The sequence below is a fragment of the Lynx canadensis genome, chromosome B4, assembly GCF_007474595.2.
Source record: "Lynx canadensis isolate LIC74 chromosome B4, mLynCan4.pri.v2, whole genome shotgun sequence".
NCBI classification, from domain to species: Eukaryota; Metazoa; Chordata; class Mammalia; order Carnivora; family Felidae; genus Lynx; species Lynx canadensis.
Window position 1 is genome coordinate 19,405,996 of NC_044309.1, and position 16,443 is coordinate 19,422,438.

At 42.2% G+C, this 16,443-nt stretch overlaps 1 protein-coding gene across 13 annotated transcripts in view; it reads right to left on the reverse strand.

Moving 5' to 3' along the window:
• The window catches only part of NEBL (nebulette), a 363,233-nt gene that overhangs the window by 35,963 nt on the left and 310,827 nt on the right, over positions 1 to 16,443 (reverse strand). For 10 of the 13 annotated variants that reach the window (XM_030321277.2, XM_030321276.2, XM_030321275.2 and 7 more), the window contains 6 exons: positions 14,532 to 14,642; positions 14,253 to 14,363; positions 11,224 to 11,328; positions 8,760 to 8,852; positions 3,201 to 3,293; positions 1,500 to 1,592 (listed from right to left, as the gene is read on the reverse strand). The exons of 2 other annotated variants lie outside the window; for them this stretch is intronic. In XM_030321277.2, the coding sequence (XP_030177137.1) occupies positions 1,500 to 1,592; positions 3,201 to 3,293; positions 8,760 to 8,852; positions 11,224 to 11,328; positions 14,253 to 14,363; positions 14,532 to 14,642 (606 nt within the window). The remainder of the gene's footprint in view (positions 1 to 1,499; positions 1,593 to 3,200; positions 3,294 to 8,759; positions 8,853 to 11,223; positions 11,329 to 14,252; positions 14,364 to 14,531; positions 14,643 to 16,443) is intronic. One more of the 13 variants, XM_030321272.1, reaches the window with a different exon arrangement.

Sequence of the window (16,443 nt, forward strand, 5' to 3'; positions counted from 1 at the left end):
ATAAAAAATAAAGAGCACGGTGAATCAATTCACCTACATAAGAGTCTCACAGTAGCTATTTTAAAGAGCTAGCCGAGAAAAGGGCACAACGGAAAAAAGAGGATGGTATCGGAGGGCTAGCCATATTTAAAAGGCTTGCATCTGAAATCAATTTCAATTCATCCCATGGCGTCTATGTCTGGGAATGACGTCACCGTGAATACACTCAAATACATGGGCATACTGTCAGGAAAGCGGACATAAGCACTGCATCACAAAGGAACATGGTAAGAAATGTCTTTCATGGATATCGCTTAAAGGCACTCGTACCCATATACTGTTGTAGTCTGTTAGTAATTAACTGTAGCAGGGTTTTCAAAAAGATGCCTAAATAGGTGACTGTGGTCATCCAAAAACTGGTCGCTGCACTTCCCACAACCCCATTTTTCCTTCTCAATAACTAAGTTCCTTTCTGAGAGTAATGGAGTTATATCAACCTTGCCCCTAGATATATCGGGCAGAGATGGGCACCTACTTCTCCAAAACACACTTGTTAGGAAAATGGCCAAACAACGGCCTGCCTTTGTTTTATGATCTGCCCCCAAAGACTTTAAAGGTTTGAAGAATAAAATATTTCTTTGAACCTAATAGATTTCTAGATTTCCTCTTCCAGAGAACCCAATCTAAATTTTTTTTACTGTTTTTTTTAACCTTTGAGAGAGAGAGACACAATGTGAGCAGGGGAGGGGCAGAGAGAGAGGGAGACCACAGAATCCGAAGCAGGCTCCAGGCTCTGAGCTGTCAGCACAGAGCCTGACGCGGGGCTCAGACTCAAGAACCCACGAGATCATAACCTGAGCCAAAGTCAGACACTTAACCCACTGAGCTACCCAGGCACCCGCAGAGAACCCAATCTGTATGTTAATGACTTCAAAAAAAGATGCTCTCCTTGAACTACACCTAGGGATTACAAAAACAGAAAGGGGTTAAGAACAGGCCAGGAGTTGGTGCTTGAGGAAGAACGAACAGCCCCCTTTACAAGTGCCCTGAAAAATGGGCCTGTCCCGTGTGACCTGTGCAGGCTTGCACACTTTATAATTTTACCCCCCAAGTCATCGTCCAAAAATAAAGCGATGAGAGCTGGGAGTGGGTGACAGGGCTGGACAGGCTAACAAACAAGAACATATACAGGTAAGAAAGGCGGTGGGAAAGCTTATTCGAAGGGCCAAGACGCTAGGAGCCATCGCCGCATCCCTTTGCGGAACGACAGCAACTGTAAGCGTGCAGACAAGAGGGAGCCATGATAATCGGTCGCCAAAAATCATAACTGGCGGTCACTGGGAACTCTGGAGCCCGGAATGCCTGGCTGTACCCACACCTAACACTCCACACCATTTCAAGTTAGACAGGCAGTCAATTGAGAGCACAGTATCAACTTGAGAACTTTATAAACACAACTCTTCACTGACATGTTGAGAATACGTTTGCTGTCATAAGGAAAAAAGTTACTAAGGTCACACATTGCTGAGGTTCTTCTGGTTTTCTTTAGCTCTCTTCAGCTCTGGTGGATCAGAAATTGAAGTTGCTTGTTTAACCCCTCCTTTGTATTTTACCTGCGGAGGATAAATGAGAATTTTAGTAGATAGCAGAATGGTCAACACACACACACACACACACACACACTCCACAGAGCATGAGCCTCAAAATTAACCCTATCTTTCCACACTTGTCCCCACAGGAGACATGCAGAAACCGGTCAGTTCATGTCCACACCTGGATCCTTACTCTTCTGATGTGGCAAGCACAAAATGGCGTTGTGCTTCTTTAAAATGATGTTTCAAGGGGTGCCTGGGGGGCTCAGTCGGTTGAGCGTCCGACTTCAGCTCAGGTCACGATCGTGTGATTCGTGGGCTCGAGCCCCACATCGGGCTCGCTGCTGTCAGCCTGTCAGCGCAGAGCCCGCTCAGGAACCTCTGTCCGCCTCTCTCTGCCCCTCCCCCGCTTGCACTCTCCCCCAAATAAATACATTTTTTAAATAAATAAATAAATAAATAAATAGATAAATAAATAAATAAATGATGGTTTCAATAAAGATTTTGCTGTTCAGTGCCAAAGCAAACTGCAAATCCCACCACTAAAAGCAATGGGAATATAGGGGAGAAACACAGGAATGAACCATTCCAAGAGAACCACAGCGAAGCTGCTGGCCCAGCCTGGGCCATTTACTCTCATTCTGGAGGACCATTGGTCCTCTGGAGGACCATTTACTCTCATTCTGACCTGGGGCTTCCACCTTCAAAAGAAGCTAAAGATCTCTCCCTCCTACTGCCTTCCAGGGATATTATAAGGATCAGGTGGTGTTCAGCCTGATTTTCTCCTCTACCTGTAAGAACTCACACTCACATTGTAAAGTCTTTCAAAACTACCTGTTTGGGAGGAAGAATGCTACTGTTTATACTGGTGAAAGTTCCACAAGAGGGTCCAAAAAATGGGAAAAATAGCTAGCAGGGGGCACCTGGGGTCCCCAGGGGCACCCAGGGAGACCTGGGGTCAAATCCCAGCTCAGCCCTTCAAACTGTGGGTCCCTGGCATGTCCTCTGACCTCTCCAAGACTCAGCTTCCCACACCTACAAACCAGAGAAATAAATTGCGCCGACCTCACGGGTTCACAGAAAGCGTTCAGCACACATGCCATATTGGAAGTATCTCATGATTATTAACTCTCGTTCTTTTATTAGCAATAAATCATTGATGACTGACTAATGTTTTTCATTTTATTTACAAGGTTCCCTGCCTTGACGTTATGTCTTAGCAGCCCAGTCAAGCCGGGTCTTCTCCTGCTCTAACAGCTAAATTCTTCTTCTCAGGTTGACAACACACCCACTTCTCTCCAGGTCCTTCCCCGAAAGGAGAGATTTACCCACGAACCTATGAGGCCCGTGGAGACAGGAACTAGGTCTCACCCATCTTTGTGTACCAGTAACCAGGACCACGCCTGGCGCGCTGGGGTGCTTAACGAAGACTTCTTGACTAAACGAACACAGCTAAATCATAGCCAGACAATCCCAAACTTCCCGGATCGCACCGGAGAACCAAAGTTCCTGCCCTTGAGCGTGGGACTGCAGAAAAGAGCATCCGATCCGTAGAGGGCTCGAGCTTTTCGGAGAGCACTGTGAAGAATAAAAGTGCATGACGCTTGCTAACACAGAGGAAACACTTGCCGCACTCAGCTGCTCCTGGTTTCTCCTCACCCTCTCCATCTCTGGCGTGACGCTCACGGGCGTGGCTTTGTGGCACGGCTCTTTGTACCGGAGCTGAGAGACAGACAAGGCGCGAGACAGGGTGGGGTTATGTGAAGGAAAGGTGCACCCACAGTCTGCAACAGATTAAAAGAAGCGTCCTTAGGAGTTCGCGGGGACCTGCGCATCGCTAGCAGACTTCACCATCGCCACGAGGCCAGGCTGCAAGCTTGTTCTCGCCCGAATGTTTTTGAACTCTACCTTTGGCTGTTATTCTTTGCGTCGCATCATTTGTCGGGGGCCCCTCCGAGTGTGATCGGTACCGGGAATAATAAGTGATCCCTTTCGTGAGTTCCTTTCTTCAGAGCACAAAGGCAACGTTAGCAAACTACCATTTCGTATTTAAAAATAAAAATCCTACGTTCCTCTCATCGGCAAGGAGGATGGCACCATGCCTGCCCCTTCGTGACAGGCTGTCACTGCGGAAACACACCCCGAACCTCAAAGTTTCCTTATCTACAAAGTGCCCACGTGGGAAGGCCTGTGCTCTGACTCGCATTTATGGAAATTTTCCTGACCTGCCGTGTTGAGGTGCTCTTTCTTAGCTGGAGGATCAGGCCCCAACATTTGTGGTCAGTTTTCCGGCAATTCTGCAACACCCCGGGAAATAAATGAGCCTCCAGCACAAAGAAACAGAATGGTAGGTCCATCAAATGAATCTTTGACAGGCAAAAGTTAAACTGGAGGTTAAAATCCTATTATAAGGAACTCCACAGGGACAGTCTTAATGATCTTCCGGAGTTTAAATTTAGTGTAAGGGAATTTTTTTTTTTTTTTTTAAGACATCACAAGACCTTCAGGGCCTGCAGATAAAATGGACCCGGGATGCACACCCTTAACCATGAGTGTGCCAGTGAAGAGAAGCTTGACAAGCCTGGAAAATAAATGACAAAGGGTCAGGCCCCTTCCGTGTGGCAGCTTTCCTCAGCGGGCGGCTTTCTTTGTGCCGTGATATGTAGTTGAGAGTTTAGGCAGATTCTGTGTCCGTGTCTGTGTCTGCGTTAAAGTGAGAAAAGATCCAGTGTAATCTCTACGGATGGCAGGATATAAGGAAAGATTACTCCGAGTAGAGCTCGGAGGGGAAAAGTCTGCTGAACGGCATTATGGATGTGGAGAAACTATCGTCACCAATTTCTGGTGGATGTAAGTTTGGGGAAATCAAACCGATAATGGCGACTGTTCATGTCTTGTTTTCATCCATTCACAAATATGCTAAGTGCTCTCCAGGTAATACCTCCCTTAATGGTATGGCTCCTGTGTCACAGATAAGGAAATTGAGGCTGGGAGAGGTTGGTGGCTTACAAAGGTTACACAGCAGGTAAGGGCTGGAGCTGGGATCAAGCCAGGAGACCAGGGTCCACATTCTTCCGTTATTCCGTATTGTCCAAATTTCTACCGTGTGCACACCACTTGCCTTATGTCGGGCCAGCTATCAACTGTGCTGTGATTTGCAGTATTCGTCTTCCATTAAATTAGGTCACTATTATCTTCAAATAAAGTTATTTTATGGGAGTGTTATGTGTCTCTGATAAATTGAACGCGACTATCCTTTTCTTTCGAAAAAGAGATACATTAAAACAATACAATCCCTAAATCATGGCCTGCTCATGGGCCAAGCACCTATCATTTATATACCAACCATACTTTAGGAAACACTGGGGTTCCCGACGTGACTCCTTAGAGCCCGAATTACAATTTCTCTCTCACCATCATCTTCTGCCGTCTTTCATCGCATGCACCCATCACACTAAACCTTCCTCTCCTTGGACAGAACGTGGACTCTGAACAGGTTCAGTTTGCTCTGCCAGGAAGGCACTTCTTCACGACATCCACCCCCCCAACTGTGATTAATTCTTCAAGATCCAACTCAAATGTTACTCTTCCTCCGAGGGTTTTCCTCTCTCTCTCAAGGACATACCCTTCCTTCTCTGCATTTCCACAACACTTTGCAAAGGGAATACTTGCTTATCATTAAACGACACACTGCGCGTAAAGTACTCCAAAAGCCTCGTGAACAGTCAATAACTACTAATTATTGTTACAGCACTTAATGCATAATGGGTATTTATGCCTCTGTCTGTTTCTCCTAGAGGCCTTGAGAATCCTCACTCATCTTTGAATTTCCCAAGAACAAGAACAGAGCAGGCATTCAGTTAACATGTTCTCGGATAAATAAATGCATGCACGAAGTGTTGTGCTAGCCCAACAGAAAGAAGGGCGAAATCCTATCTCCACCTTCCAGGAACGGGCCCTCCAGCAACAGAATGCATCATGGGACTTCACCTGTGTAAGTGCTGGGCCCCCCGTTGTCTACTGCCATCCAGTAAAATAGAAAACAGTACTTAAAGAAACATGATCACACATTGCTGATGTTCTCCTGGTTTTCTTTGGCTCTCTTAACTCTGGAGGATAGGAGATGGCCGTTGCCTGCTTTATCTCTCCTTTGTATTTCACCTGAATAATGTATTGAAAGAACAATGCGGGTTTTATTCAACACAAGGCTTGCAAGGTAAGAATTCTGCATTTGTAACCATTACATAGTTGAACTTTTTTCACCGCCAACATTAATTTTCCTTCCATGGGAACACAAATTTTTATTTCAGCGGGTGATGCTTTTAGGATTCCTTTATCCTAAAGTGTAAATAAACTCATATTTATTCACCTAGCCATACTACAGGAGTTTATTTAATTACAATAAGCAAATGCCGCTTACGAGAATAAGTTTTATCATTAGGCAGATACACACACACACACACATAAAAACCTTGGGAATTATCTTAAGTAATATAATAACTTATCATTTTTCTATCTGAAAGGCCGTTTCTACTCATTAATGTATGAATTACAATTTATCATGCATTTAAAGTCCAAAGTCAAACCGGGTTAGGGGCAGAGTCTTCGGGAAGACTGCTTATCTGAGTGAGAGCACACAAATAATCCAGGATAAGGAAAAAAATTAAGTGGCCACAATAAAAGAAGAGAAAGAGGAAGGTGGAGGGAAATGTACTAAAAGCAGAGGCCATGACCTCTGTTCACTATGGAAGGGCCAGTGGCAAAAAGTCAGGAAGTGTCTTGTACCCACATAATCACGTTATACAAAGCCAGCCTGTATGTAGTCTGGCACCCATTCTATTCAAAAGCCCTTCCTTCAAATCCATTTAGAGGAAGATCAACCAGACAAAAATGATAAAGCCAGCACACTGCTAGGCATGGGACAAGAAAGAGCTCTTTAAATTTATGAAAAGATTAGTAATGCCATCCTATCTGGTGGTATTTTAATATGTCTAAAATTCATGGAAGATTAGATTCAAGAAAAAGGACACACATAAATATTTATTTGTATGCAAACACAGGCTGGATTTAAGAGGCACATGCTGAAATTTAGCAAAGACTTAAATCTACACAAAACAGGGTTTAGAAATCACTTGGTAATGTTTAAATGATGAAGGCTGAAATCCACACTGACAGTCGCAAAGAAATGGTAACCTAAATATCTAAGATATCATCCATGTCCTAGTAGCCGTAGGTTGAATGTGGGTAACAACAACAATGTTAGCTCAGATGTGAAACAGTTAAATTGAGAATACACCAAGAAAGACTACCTCTAAATAAGATTCAAAAACACTCCTTAACAGAGAAAGCTAATAGCTAAAAGGCTTGTACGGTGGAGGTGGAAAATGTCGAGATCTTTAAATGTTAGAGAATCATATCTTCGTTTGACAGATCTAGCTAATCTTGAAAGGGCAACTTTCCATTTGAATACTAAGCAGGAGTTTATGGCCCAACCTTATAGAGATACAGAACTACACATTTATTGTTTGCTGGAAAAGGCAGTGGGACGCTGGAAAAAGAAATGATAAACCGCACTACTCTGTGCGATTTTCCTCGGGTGAGAAGCTAAACATGATTAAAGATGAACATTTTTGTTTTTCAGACGACTCTAAACTAATCAAAAAGGCAGTCATTTTACTGCAGGCAATGGAATCGCCTACCACAGAACATTTATAACACTGTATCTCAGTACACTGATGAGTGCATTTCAAATATTATCATTTGAAAGTGAAGGAAACAAACATTTCATCCTTCTCTGCCAAACAAACTTCTCCAGCTGGACCCCAGCATTGCCTGACACAGGCTCTCGCCATGGTGGATGGGAACACCCTCATTGTAAGGTCTTCTCTGTAAGCCTCCTTCAGGAGCTAGCTTCATTCAGACTACAGAAATTTTACTGCACTAGTATTCTGCAGATTTTTTTGAAATATGATTTAATACAGCATTACCTTGCCTTTTCTATTTTTTCTCTGCAAAAGCCAACGCATACTCATACTCTAGAATGCCACATACTGTCTTGACTGATATGTAAGTCTAACCAGACCAGTCCTACTTGAATTAGTTAACGAAAGGCTCTGTGTCTAAGAGTGAAGGTGAAGAGAAAGGTCACAAAAGGGATTTCAGGGGTGCCTGGGTGGCTCAGTTCATTGAGCACCTGACTCTTTATTTTTATTTTTATTTTATTTTGAGAGAGAGAGTGCAAGCAAGGGACAGAGGCAGAGGAAGAGAGAGAGAGAGAGAGAGAGAGAGAGAGAATCTCAAGCAGTCTTCATGCCCAGCATGAATCCCAACATGGGGCTTGATCCCAAGACCCTGGGATCATGACCTGAGCCAAAATCAAGAGTCAGACACCCAAAGGACTGAGCCACCCAGGAGCCCTGAGCATTTGACTGAGATGCTCTGAAAATGAGCACTCTCTCTCTCTCTCTGAAAAAAAAAAGAAAAGAAAAGAAAAGAAGGGGATTTCAGGAAAGAACTTTATGACTTCCTCAACAAGAAACTAAATATCCATGGAAGAATTGTTGTTGGTAAAGATAGCAATTATTCATTGTAAATTGTCAAGCACTGAATGGAGAAGTTTTTTACCCATCACAGTACTTGCTCCTTGCCTCCCCTACCCTTCCCCCCAAGCTCAAAGGTAACTGGAGGGTAAATTATTTTACAAATCATGGTGAAGGTGCATGTTTTTGTTTTGCTGGGAGCTGGAAAAAGAAAAAGGCAAACGGGGCCTTTGAAACCTTCTCTTAAGCCACCAAATCAATGTGCTAAGGGCCTTTAATCATTCTACAGGGTAAAATTTCTTTCCTCCAAGTTGTGGAGAGGTACTGAAATTTATCTTTTCTCTGAAAAATTTAATACAGTTAAAATTCTGTTCAAAAGATGAAATCTAATCCCAGATTTCATTACTGGACTATTAAAGTGATCTATCTCTTGTGCACTATGATATATCAAGATGAAACACTGCTTTAGGTTCAAGGGGAACAAGGCTACAGTTTTCCTTCTGAAACTGAGACCTTTGATATTTGATGAAACAGCATTTTAACAAAGCGAAGAATAAAAGAAAAGCAGCCAGTTTAGCAAAGAACTGAAAACATTTATCTAGCTGATGTTTGCTTTTGGAAAGGATAATTAATGCTATGGAGAACTTACTGAACTAATATTCTGCTGATTTTTCTTCACTCGTTCAGTCTCTGGAGTATCTTTTATGGCCGTGCCAGCTCCTACTTCTTTCTTATAAAATACCTTAATTATAAGAGAAGGAAAGAATAACTATAAGCGTATTAGAATTCAAGTCCTAGATTAGATTCTTGTAAAAGAAAGACAATGTCTCAGGTTCTCAAGTAACGTGAATACAGCCTCTATTTACAAGTACCAAGGTCATATCAATCAATTAAATAATCCATTATCACAATAAATGCCCAATTCTGGTTTCATATTGCATAGTATTCCCCAAGTAACCCTCTCATACTTGTTCTAGAGCATGCATGCTACCCTAGGTGGCCGCAGATTATTTGGTCTAAGGATATAAGTTGGCAAACTAGAGTTCCCAGCTTTAAATATGAATATATGTCACATGTGTGTTTGAGGAAAATCAAAGTGCATATTATAAAAGCTTACTAAGCAGTATCATTTAATTCAAAAACAGCATGAAATTTTAAGCAAGTGCTACTCTCCAAACACAAAGATGCCTTCATTCTCTTCAAAGAAAATACTGGTTCTGTCACCAACATCAAAGTTTCCTCATTCTATTTCCCTTGTCTTCCACTTATTCATTAACCTTCCCACATGTCTCTCCACTCCTACCAACAGCCACCCCTTTCAAAGACAAAGCAAACTGGGGTGCCTGGGTGGCTCAATCGGATAAGTGTCTGACTTCAGCTCAGGTCATGATCTCATGGTTCGTGAGTTCGAGCCCTGCGTTGGGCTCTGTGCTGACAGCTCAGAACCTGGAGCCTACTTCGGATTCTGTGTCTCCCTCTCTTTCTCTGCCCGCCCCCCACCCCCGCTCGTATTCTGCCTTCCTCTGTCTCATAAATAAATAAATAAATATTGTAAAAGACAAAGCAAAACAAAACAAAAAAAATGTTTACAGAATAATAGAATAATTGTAAGAAAAGCATGTGAGGACAGAACCGCTCCCTCTGTTGAGACTAGGTAATCCAGGAGGCCCTGGTGGGGGTAGGAGAGTAGGCCCCAGAGAAGTTTTCCTCCACAAGATAAAAATCTAGAATACCATGGAATCACAGGAGATAAGGGTGGAAACAGCTTTTTTCCCAGATCTTCCCTTCCAGCCAGACTTTTCCATTTATTAGCACACCTGCTTTGAAAGCCCCAGAGGCACCTGTCTAGCACACCTTGAGGTTTGGAGCTTGCCAATTTATTTCAAAGTAGAAAAGATTCCAAAAGCCCTCAGACTTAACACAATATACAGTTTGATGAGACATTTGCTTAACTCCTAAAGGACTAATGAGCTAGTTCTACATAAAAATATTGGCTGTTTGGTCAATGTTTATAATTTTGTAATTCAAATTTATATATCCATTAAATGTAGACCCAGTCCCTTAATTCCTATCCCTGAAAATAAAAAATATGAAAGTTTAAGAATTGGTTACAAACTAGTAAATCCCTAAATACATTATCATTTTAAATCAGTGACCTGCAAGAAAATCACTTCATATGATTATTCTCCTCTTTGAAGTAAAATCTGTGTAGAAGATTAAGACCTCTTTCCTAAGTAAAATTTTAAATTTCAGTTAAAAAGAACTCTTGCTTGTACCAAAGAAGAAGATTTGAATTTGTAATTCCAAAACAATCATGATAAATTATACCTTGTAAGAACATTTGGTACTATTAAAGAACAAACAAGAGGCCCAAAATGGAGTCACTTATGTTAAACCCCATCAAGACTTAATACCTAACCTAATTGCAGTTTCAGCCTCTCCCAAGAGCAGAATTTTAAACCAATCAGCCTGGAATTTCCTGATCAGCGCTAGAGAGGTAATCTGCATGATAGACCCCCACCCTTTTCCTAGGGAAGGTGACCTTGTCTGAAGCAATCCTGTCTTTTCTCTTGCTAATAACTTCCTTGTCCTGCAGCTTTGGCCTATAAAGGCCTTACATTTTGTACCTCTCTACTGATCATCCTCTATTTATTTGTTAGATGGGATGCCTCCTGATTCCTGAATCATTGAATAAAACCAATTAGATCTCTAAATTTACTTGGTTGAATTTTAGTTCTTTAAAAAATGTTTTATTTTAACGTTTACTTATTATTGACAGACAGAGGGTGAGCATGGGAGGGGCAAAGAGAGAGGGAGACACAGAATCCAAAGCAGGCTCCAGGCTCTGAGCTGTCAGCACAGAGCCCAATGCGGGGCTCGAACTCACAAACTGCGAGATCATGATCTGAGCAGAAGTCAGATGCTTAACCTACTGAGCCACCCAGGCACCCCGAATTTTGGTTCTTTAAAAGTACTCTTATTATGTTAAAGAAGTAAAGATAATATGTTTGACAGAAAATTCAAACAATGCCACAATCAGACAATGAGGAACAAAGGCCCTCCTAACGGAAACAAAATTTCAAGGTGGCAACTGTCAAGGAATTACTACTCACCGCACTAATGTTTTGTTGAGTTGTCTTGATTCTCTGCATTTCAGGACTATCTGCCACTGAAGAATAGCTAGAAAGCATCTTCTCTGCTTCGTCTTTATACTTTTTCTAGAAATAGAAACAGCTAACATGAATCTGAAACTGTGTGTGCATTTGTGTGTGCCCACAGGCATGAGAGATAGAAAGAAAATGATGCCTCTTCCATATATGTTGATTCAAAGCAGTTGTTGAGGTGACAGCAAAAATCAAGGGAGTAAGCAAACAGAGTAAGAAAACAGAGTAGAAAAGCGGCCTCCCCTCTTCTCAGGCGATGGTCCCCACCCTAGTCCATTCAAAGGCCTCTGGAGGGCTTGGCCTCTGTGTCACTCCTAAGTTTAGAACCTTGTGATATTGTGAGTTATAATAAGATATATCTATGGTCTTTGTCCCTATTTCTTGCACAGAACTCCTAAAACTCTCAGAATTTCTTGTGATGAGAGTGATGAAGGTATCTCTTGCTATGTTAACAAAATGGTATTTGGACACACTGAAGTATGGGACTGGTTGCCAAGGAAACCAAACTTGTGATTAGAGGGTTGGACCTTTCAGTCCCAACCCCCAACCTCTGGGGATGGGAGAGGGGCTGGAGGCTGAATCGTCACCAATTGCCAATGAGTTCATCAGTTATGCCCTATGTAATGGAGTCTCCATAAAAACCCAGAAGGAGAGGGTTCAGAGAGCTTCCGGGTTGGTGAACATTTGGAGATTTGGGGGAAATGGTAAATGAACCTGGAGGGGGCTTGGAAGTTCTGCGACCTTTCCCCATGCCCTCTTCCATCTGGCTGTTCTGAGTCATAACTTTTTATAATGACCCACTGATCTAGTCAGTAAAATGTTTCTGAGTTCTGTGAGCTGCCCTAGCAAATGAATCAGACCCAAGGAGGGGGGGGCGTCCCGGGAACCTCTGGTCTATAGCCTGTTGGCCAAAAGCACAGGTGACAGACAGCGCGCAACTGGTATCTGAAGAGGGGAGGGGGACAGTCCCGTAGGACTGAACCCTCAACCTATGGAACTTGGTGCTGTCTTCCAGTAGATGGTGTCAGAGATGAGCTGAATTCTCCCATACCCGACTGGTGCCTGAGAACTGGCCGTCGGGGTGGGGAAGCCTCCACATACATGCATTGGAATTGGTGACGAGAACACAGAAGAAACCTACTCTTTGATGAGCAGCCTGGTCCCTGTTCAAAGGAGCCCCTAGAGCTCCTGCAAGTAAGCTGGCTCTCTCCACCCGCTATGTCTCACGCTTCTGGATTTATGCTTTTTGCTTCCTACTTCAGAAAAAGAGACATTTGTATAATGGAAAGGTACTAGCATTTCTGTAGTTGAGATAAAAATCTCAATTCTTCTGTCTGGTAAATGTATTACTACTGAGAGCCCCAATACCTTCTCTGAGTACCAGCATTTTTACATTGTAGGTTTGGTTTGAGACCCTCATTAACACACCGAATCAACCCCACAAGCAGATACTATCACTGTCTCCTCTTACAGATGGGGAAACTGAGACACGAGCTAAGGAGTGTCAGAGCAAGGATTTGAACCCAGGCACTCTGGGTCTAGAGCCAGCGAAGTTAGCCATGATGGCATGCTGCGGCTTGTGAAGAAAGGTAATTATTATTGAGACTCAGCACAGCATCATTACAACTGTATCCTAAATAATTAAAACTCCTTGAAGTTAGATGTATCCTTCTGTCACACATACACAAAAGCAATGCTATCAAGTTAAAGCAGGAATTCTGATGGTTCAGGTGTCACTTCCTATGGAAAGCCTTTACGCCTGATGCCTTACTTCCTGGTGGCATACGTCACATTTTGTAATATTTGCATGATTTTTGATTATTAGATTAGTCTGCAGTTCCCCAAGGGCAAAACCAGGTCTAGTTTTGCATGTAAATGAAAGTATTTTCTGAATGAATGAATGAGATTGGCATTCTAGACACAGTAAATTTCCTCCACTGATTCCAATGGCCATTTGCCTATTTTACGTATTTACTTCTAAGTTTAGTCAGCCGATATAGTTAAAGCCAACTTCTACAAGTTCATGTGCCAGCATGAAACACTGAGGACAGACGAACACGCACTTCAGGACCATCCAACAGCTGTATCATCTGAGGAGGCCGCGAAGCACACAAGTCCTCTGGCATTTGACGGCCATCAGGACACCCCCTTTTGCACCAGCAGGTGTTTAGACCCACTGCTTACGTTTTAACTGGAATGTTAACAAATTTGGTCAGATTTTGTCGAAAAGTATCTTCTTCATAAATCCCGTTAATCAAATGTAATTCCTTGGTCAGTTTTCTATAACCCTTTTAATTTTTCATTCCCCTTTTATTATTTTTTTTTCCATTGGGATGCACTCTTTTCCTTGTACATTGGATAGCAAAGACAATATTCACTAATGAATTTTTTGCCCGGATCAGATTTTATCAAGAACTTCTTCTTCCATTGCATATAGTCTTTTGTGGTCATATTCATATCCAGCTTTTCTATAAGAGTTTTTTTTTTTTTCTAAAGGGTTTTCTAGAGGACATGTGACAGGTAGGTACACTTGGTAAATTAAATCTTACCAAGAAAACAGTTCTTCTCTTAATTTTTAGTTAATATTCTATTTTACCTTCCACCTTGTGTGGTTTTATTCACTCTTAGTTGGAGCTGATTGTTTTAAGGATAATATGCATTATGAAACGATTAAAACGATTATGTAATCACTTTCTGTAATGTGAGCACTGGATTCAAGTGTGCAGAGTCAAAAAATAAAAATAAAAAGATCAAAATGTCGTTGGACTCAAACAGGGGAGCCCGGACACTCAGTAACATCCATTGAATTGAATTTACAGCACTTGTCCCTTTTGTTAGTGAGATTAATCAAGTTTGGCCAATAGCTCCTTTATAATAGAGTGCACTGACTTTGAATACAATGCCCTCAAAAGATATCAATCTTAGAGACACACGAAGCATATGGTGATTGAATATCAGAAGAACGCATTCCTACCAACCTGGCTATAGATCTCCGATGCCCTCTTGGCTCGAAGCATGTCCGGGATATCCATGCTTATTTGCATCCCTTTCCCTTTAATTTCATTTTCCAAGTCTTTCTTATATTCTTTCTAAAAGAACAGAAAATAATCTTCAGAGCTTTGCTTAACCTTCCATCGTAATGCAGATATTTGCGTGTCTGACTGTCAAAGCTACACGTGTGAAGACGCCATTTACGCTTTTTCTACACACAACTCACTGTGTCTGACGTCAACCTTGTATCCCCATCTGTTTCTTACCTGGCTGGCCATTTCGGATGCCTTCTTAGCTCTCTGGATATCAGGAGTGTCTGTGCCCACCTGCATGCCCTTCCCTTTTATTTCAGTCTCCAGATCTCTCTTATAGTCTTTCTGGAGAAAATAAAACACGCAGTGAGGGCTCCACGCGAATTTGAAAAACCGTTGAAAACTGTGATGTCATTTTGACATCAGGATCATGGCTTTTGACTCTTACTTCTTTTATTTCTACAAAACTAGGAAGAGTTTTAACTTGTGGGAGGAACATGGCTTGGAGTGACTTATTCACAAGTAATCAGAAGGCTGTTTTCTACTAACCTGAATTAGGAGAGAGAACACAGCCAAGGGGAAAGTTTTTATATTTCAATATGATCAAATTGATCAATTATTGGTTAATATATAATTCATCTGATGAATATCAATAAAACGTGATTGTAACACTGTCACTTTTTGCTCTGTAGTGAATCATTGTTGGTTGCTTTTCTGGAATCCAGTCCCTCTTTCCCCCACCCCCCACCCCCTGACTGGCCAACAGGCAACTCACTGCTCCCCCAATGCAGTTGGGTGAGAGACTGGCCTAAGTCTGAGGGTCCTCTTGGGCTTACATAAATCATTAGACCCCATCCTTGGTGCTTCGTGACTGCTCCAGGGATAAGGGTGATTCTTTTACTACACAAGATATCAAGAAGTTTGTCTTCTTCTTCTAGACATGGGTGGAGAAGAAGGGGACCCCAGGAGCCACGAAAAGCCTCTTTGCAAACAGAAGAAAGCCCGCCTGAGACCCGAAAATAGAAACTAAAACCGAATCACATGGTCTGGGCTCCAGATCAAGCCGTGCCCAGGGCTTCCTCTACTGTTTGGTTCTAAGAACAATAAATTATCTGAGCAGCTTAAACTGAATTATGTGTTACTCACAAAACAGTCATAATTACACAGACACAACATGGCTCAGAGACTTGTCACATTTGAAAACTCATCATAAAAAATAGAGCAAGATGTACACAAGTTGTACACTTTCCTGTACGTATGTATTCTTCAATGAAAAATTTTGTTCAAAGAAAACGATTGACTGTATCTAATTAAATTTCTTCTGAAACAGTTATTTCCTATTATGTTAACATACTGTAGATGTGCCATAATCGAGATTTGTACATTCCCTGTATAGAGTAAATGTTGGCTTGCTTATTTGTCATATCCTAAATTTTAAAAGGTATAAACAAAGATCTCAATCGCAGAGAAATATTATATTTTGCCCTATCTTCTATTCATAACTTGGCCTATTTTCACTGACTCAGAGCCTCAACTTCACTTTTCTGAATACAGTTGAAGTAATAGTATTTAACTTGCAAGATCACAAAAGTCATTATCAGTACGTCTATAAAAAGCCCCCCATTTTCAGTAAGCCTCTTTAAGGCCCTGAAACAAAGCACTTCATTTGAAGGATAACGTATGTAGAAAGTGAGGCACTGGGGTGCCTGGGAGGCTCATTTGGTTGAGTTTCCATCTCTTGGTTTCAGCTCAGGTCATGCATGATCTGACGGTTTCATGAATTCGAGCCCCACATTAGGCTCTGCATTAAAAGTATAGAGCTTGAGGGGTGCCTGGGTGGCTCAGTCGGTTAAGCGTCCGACTTCAGCTCAGGTCACGATCTCGCGGTCCGTGAGTTCGAGCCCCACGTCAGGCTCTGGGCTGATGGCTCAGAGACTGGAGCCTGCTTCCGGTTCTGTGTCTCCCTCTCTCTCTGCCCCTCCCCGTTCATGCTCTGTCTCTCTCTGTCTCAAAAATAAATAAACGTTAAAAAAAAAAAAAAATCTTTAAAAAAAAAGTACAGAGCTTGGTTAGGATTCTCTCTCTCTCTCTCTCTCTCTCTGCCCCTTTCCACTCACGATCTCTTTCTCTCTCTCTCAAAATAAAT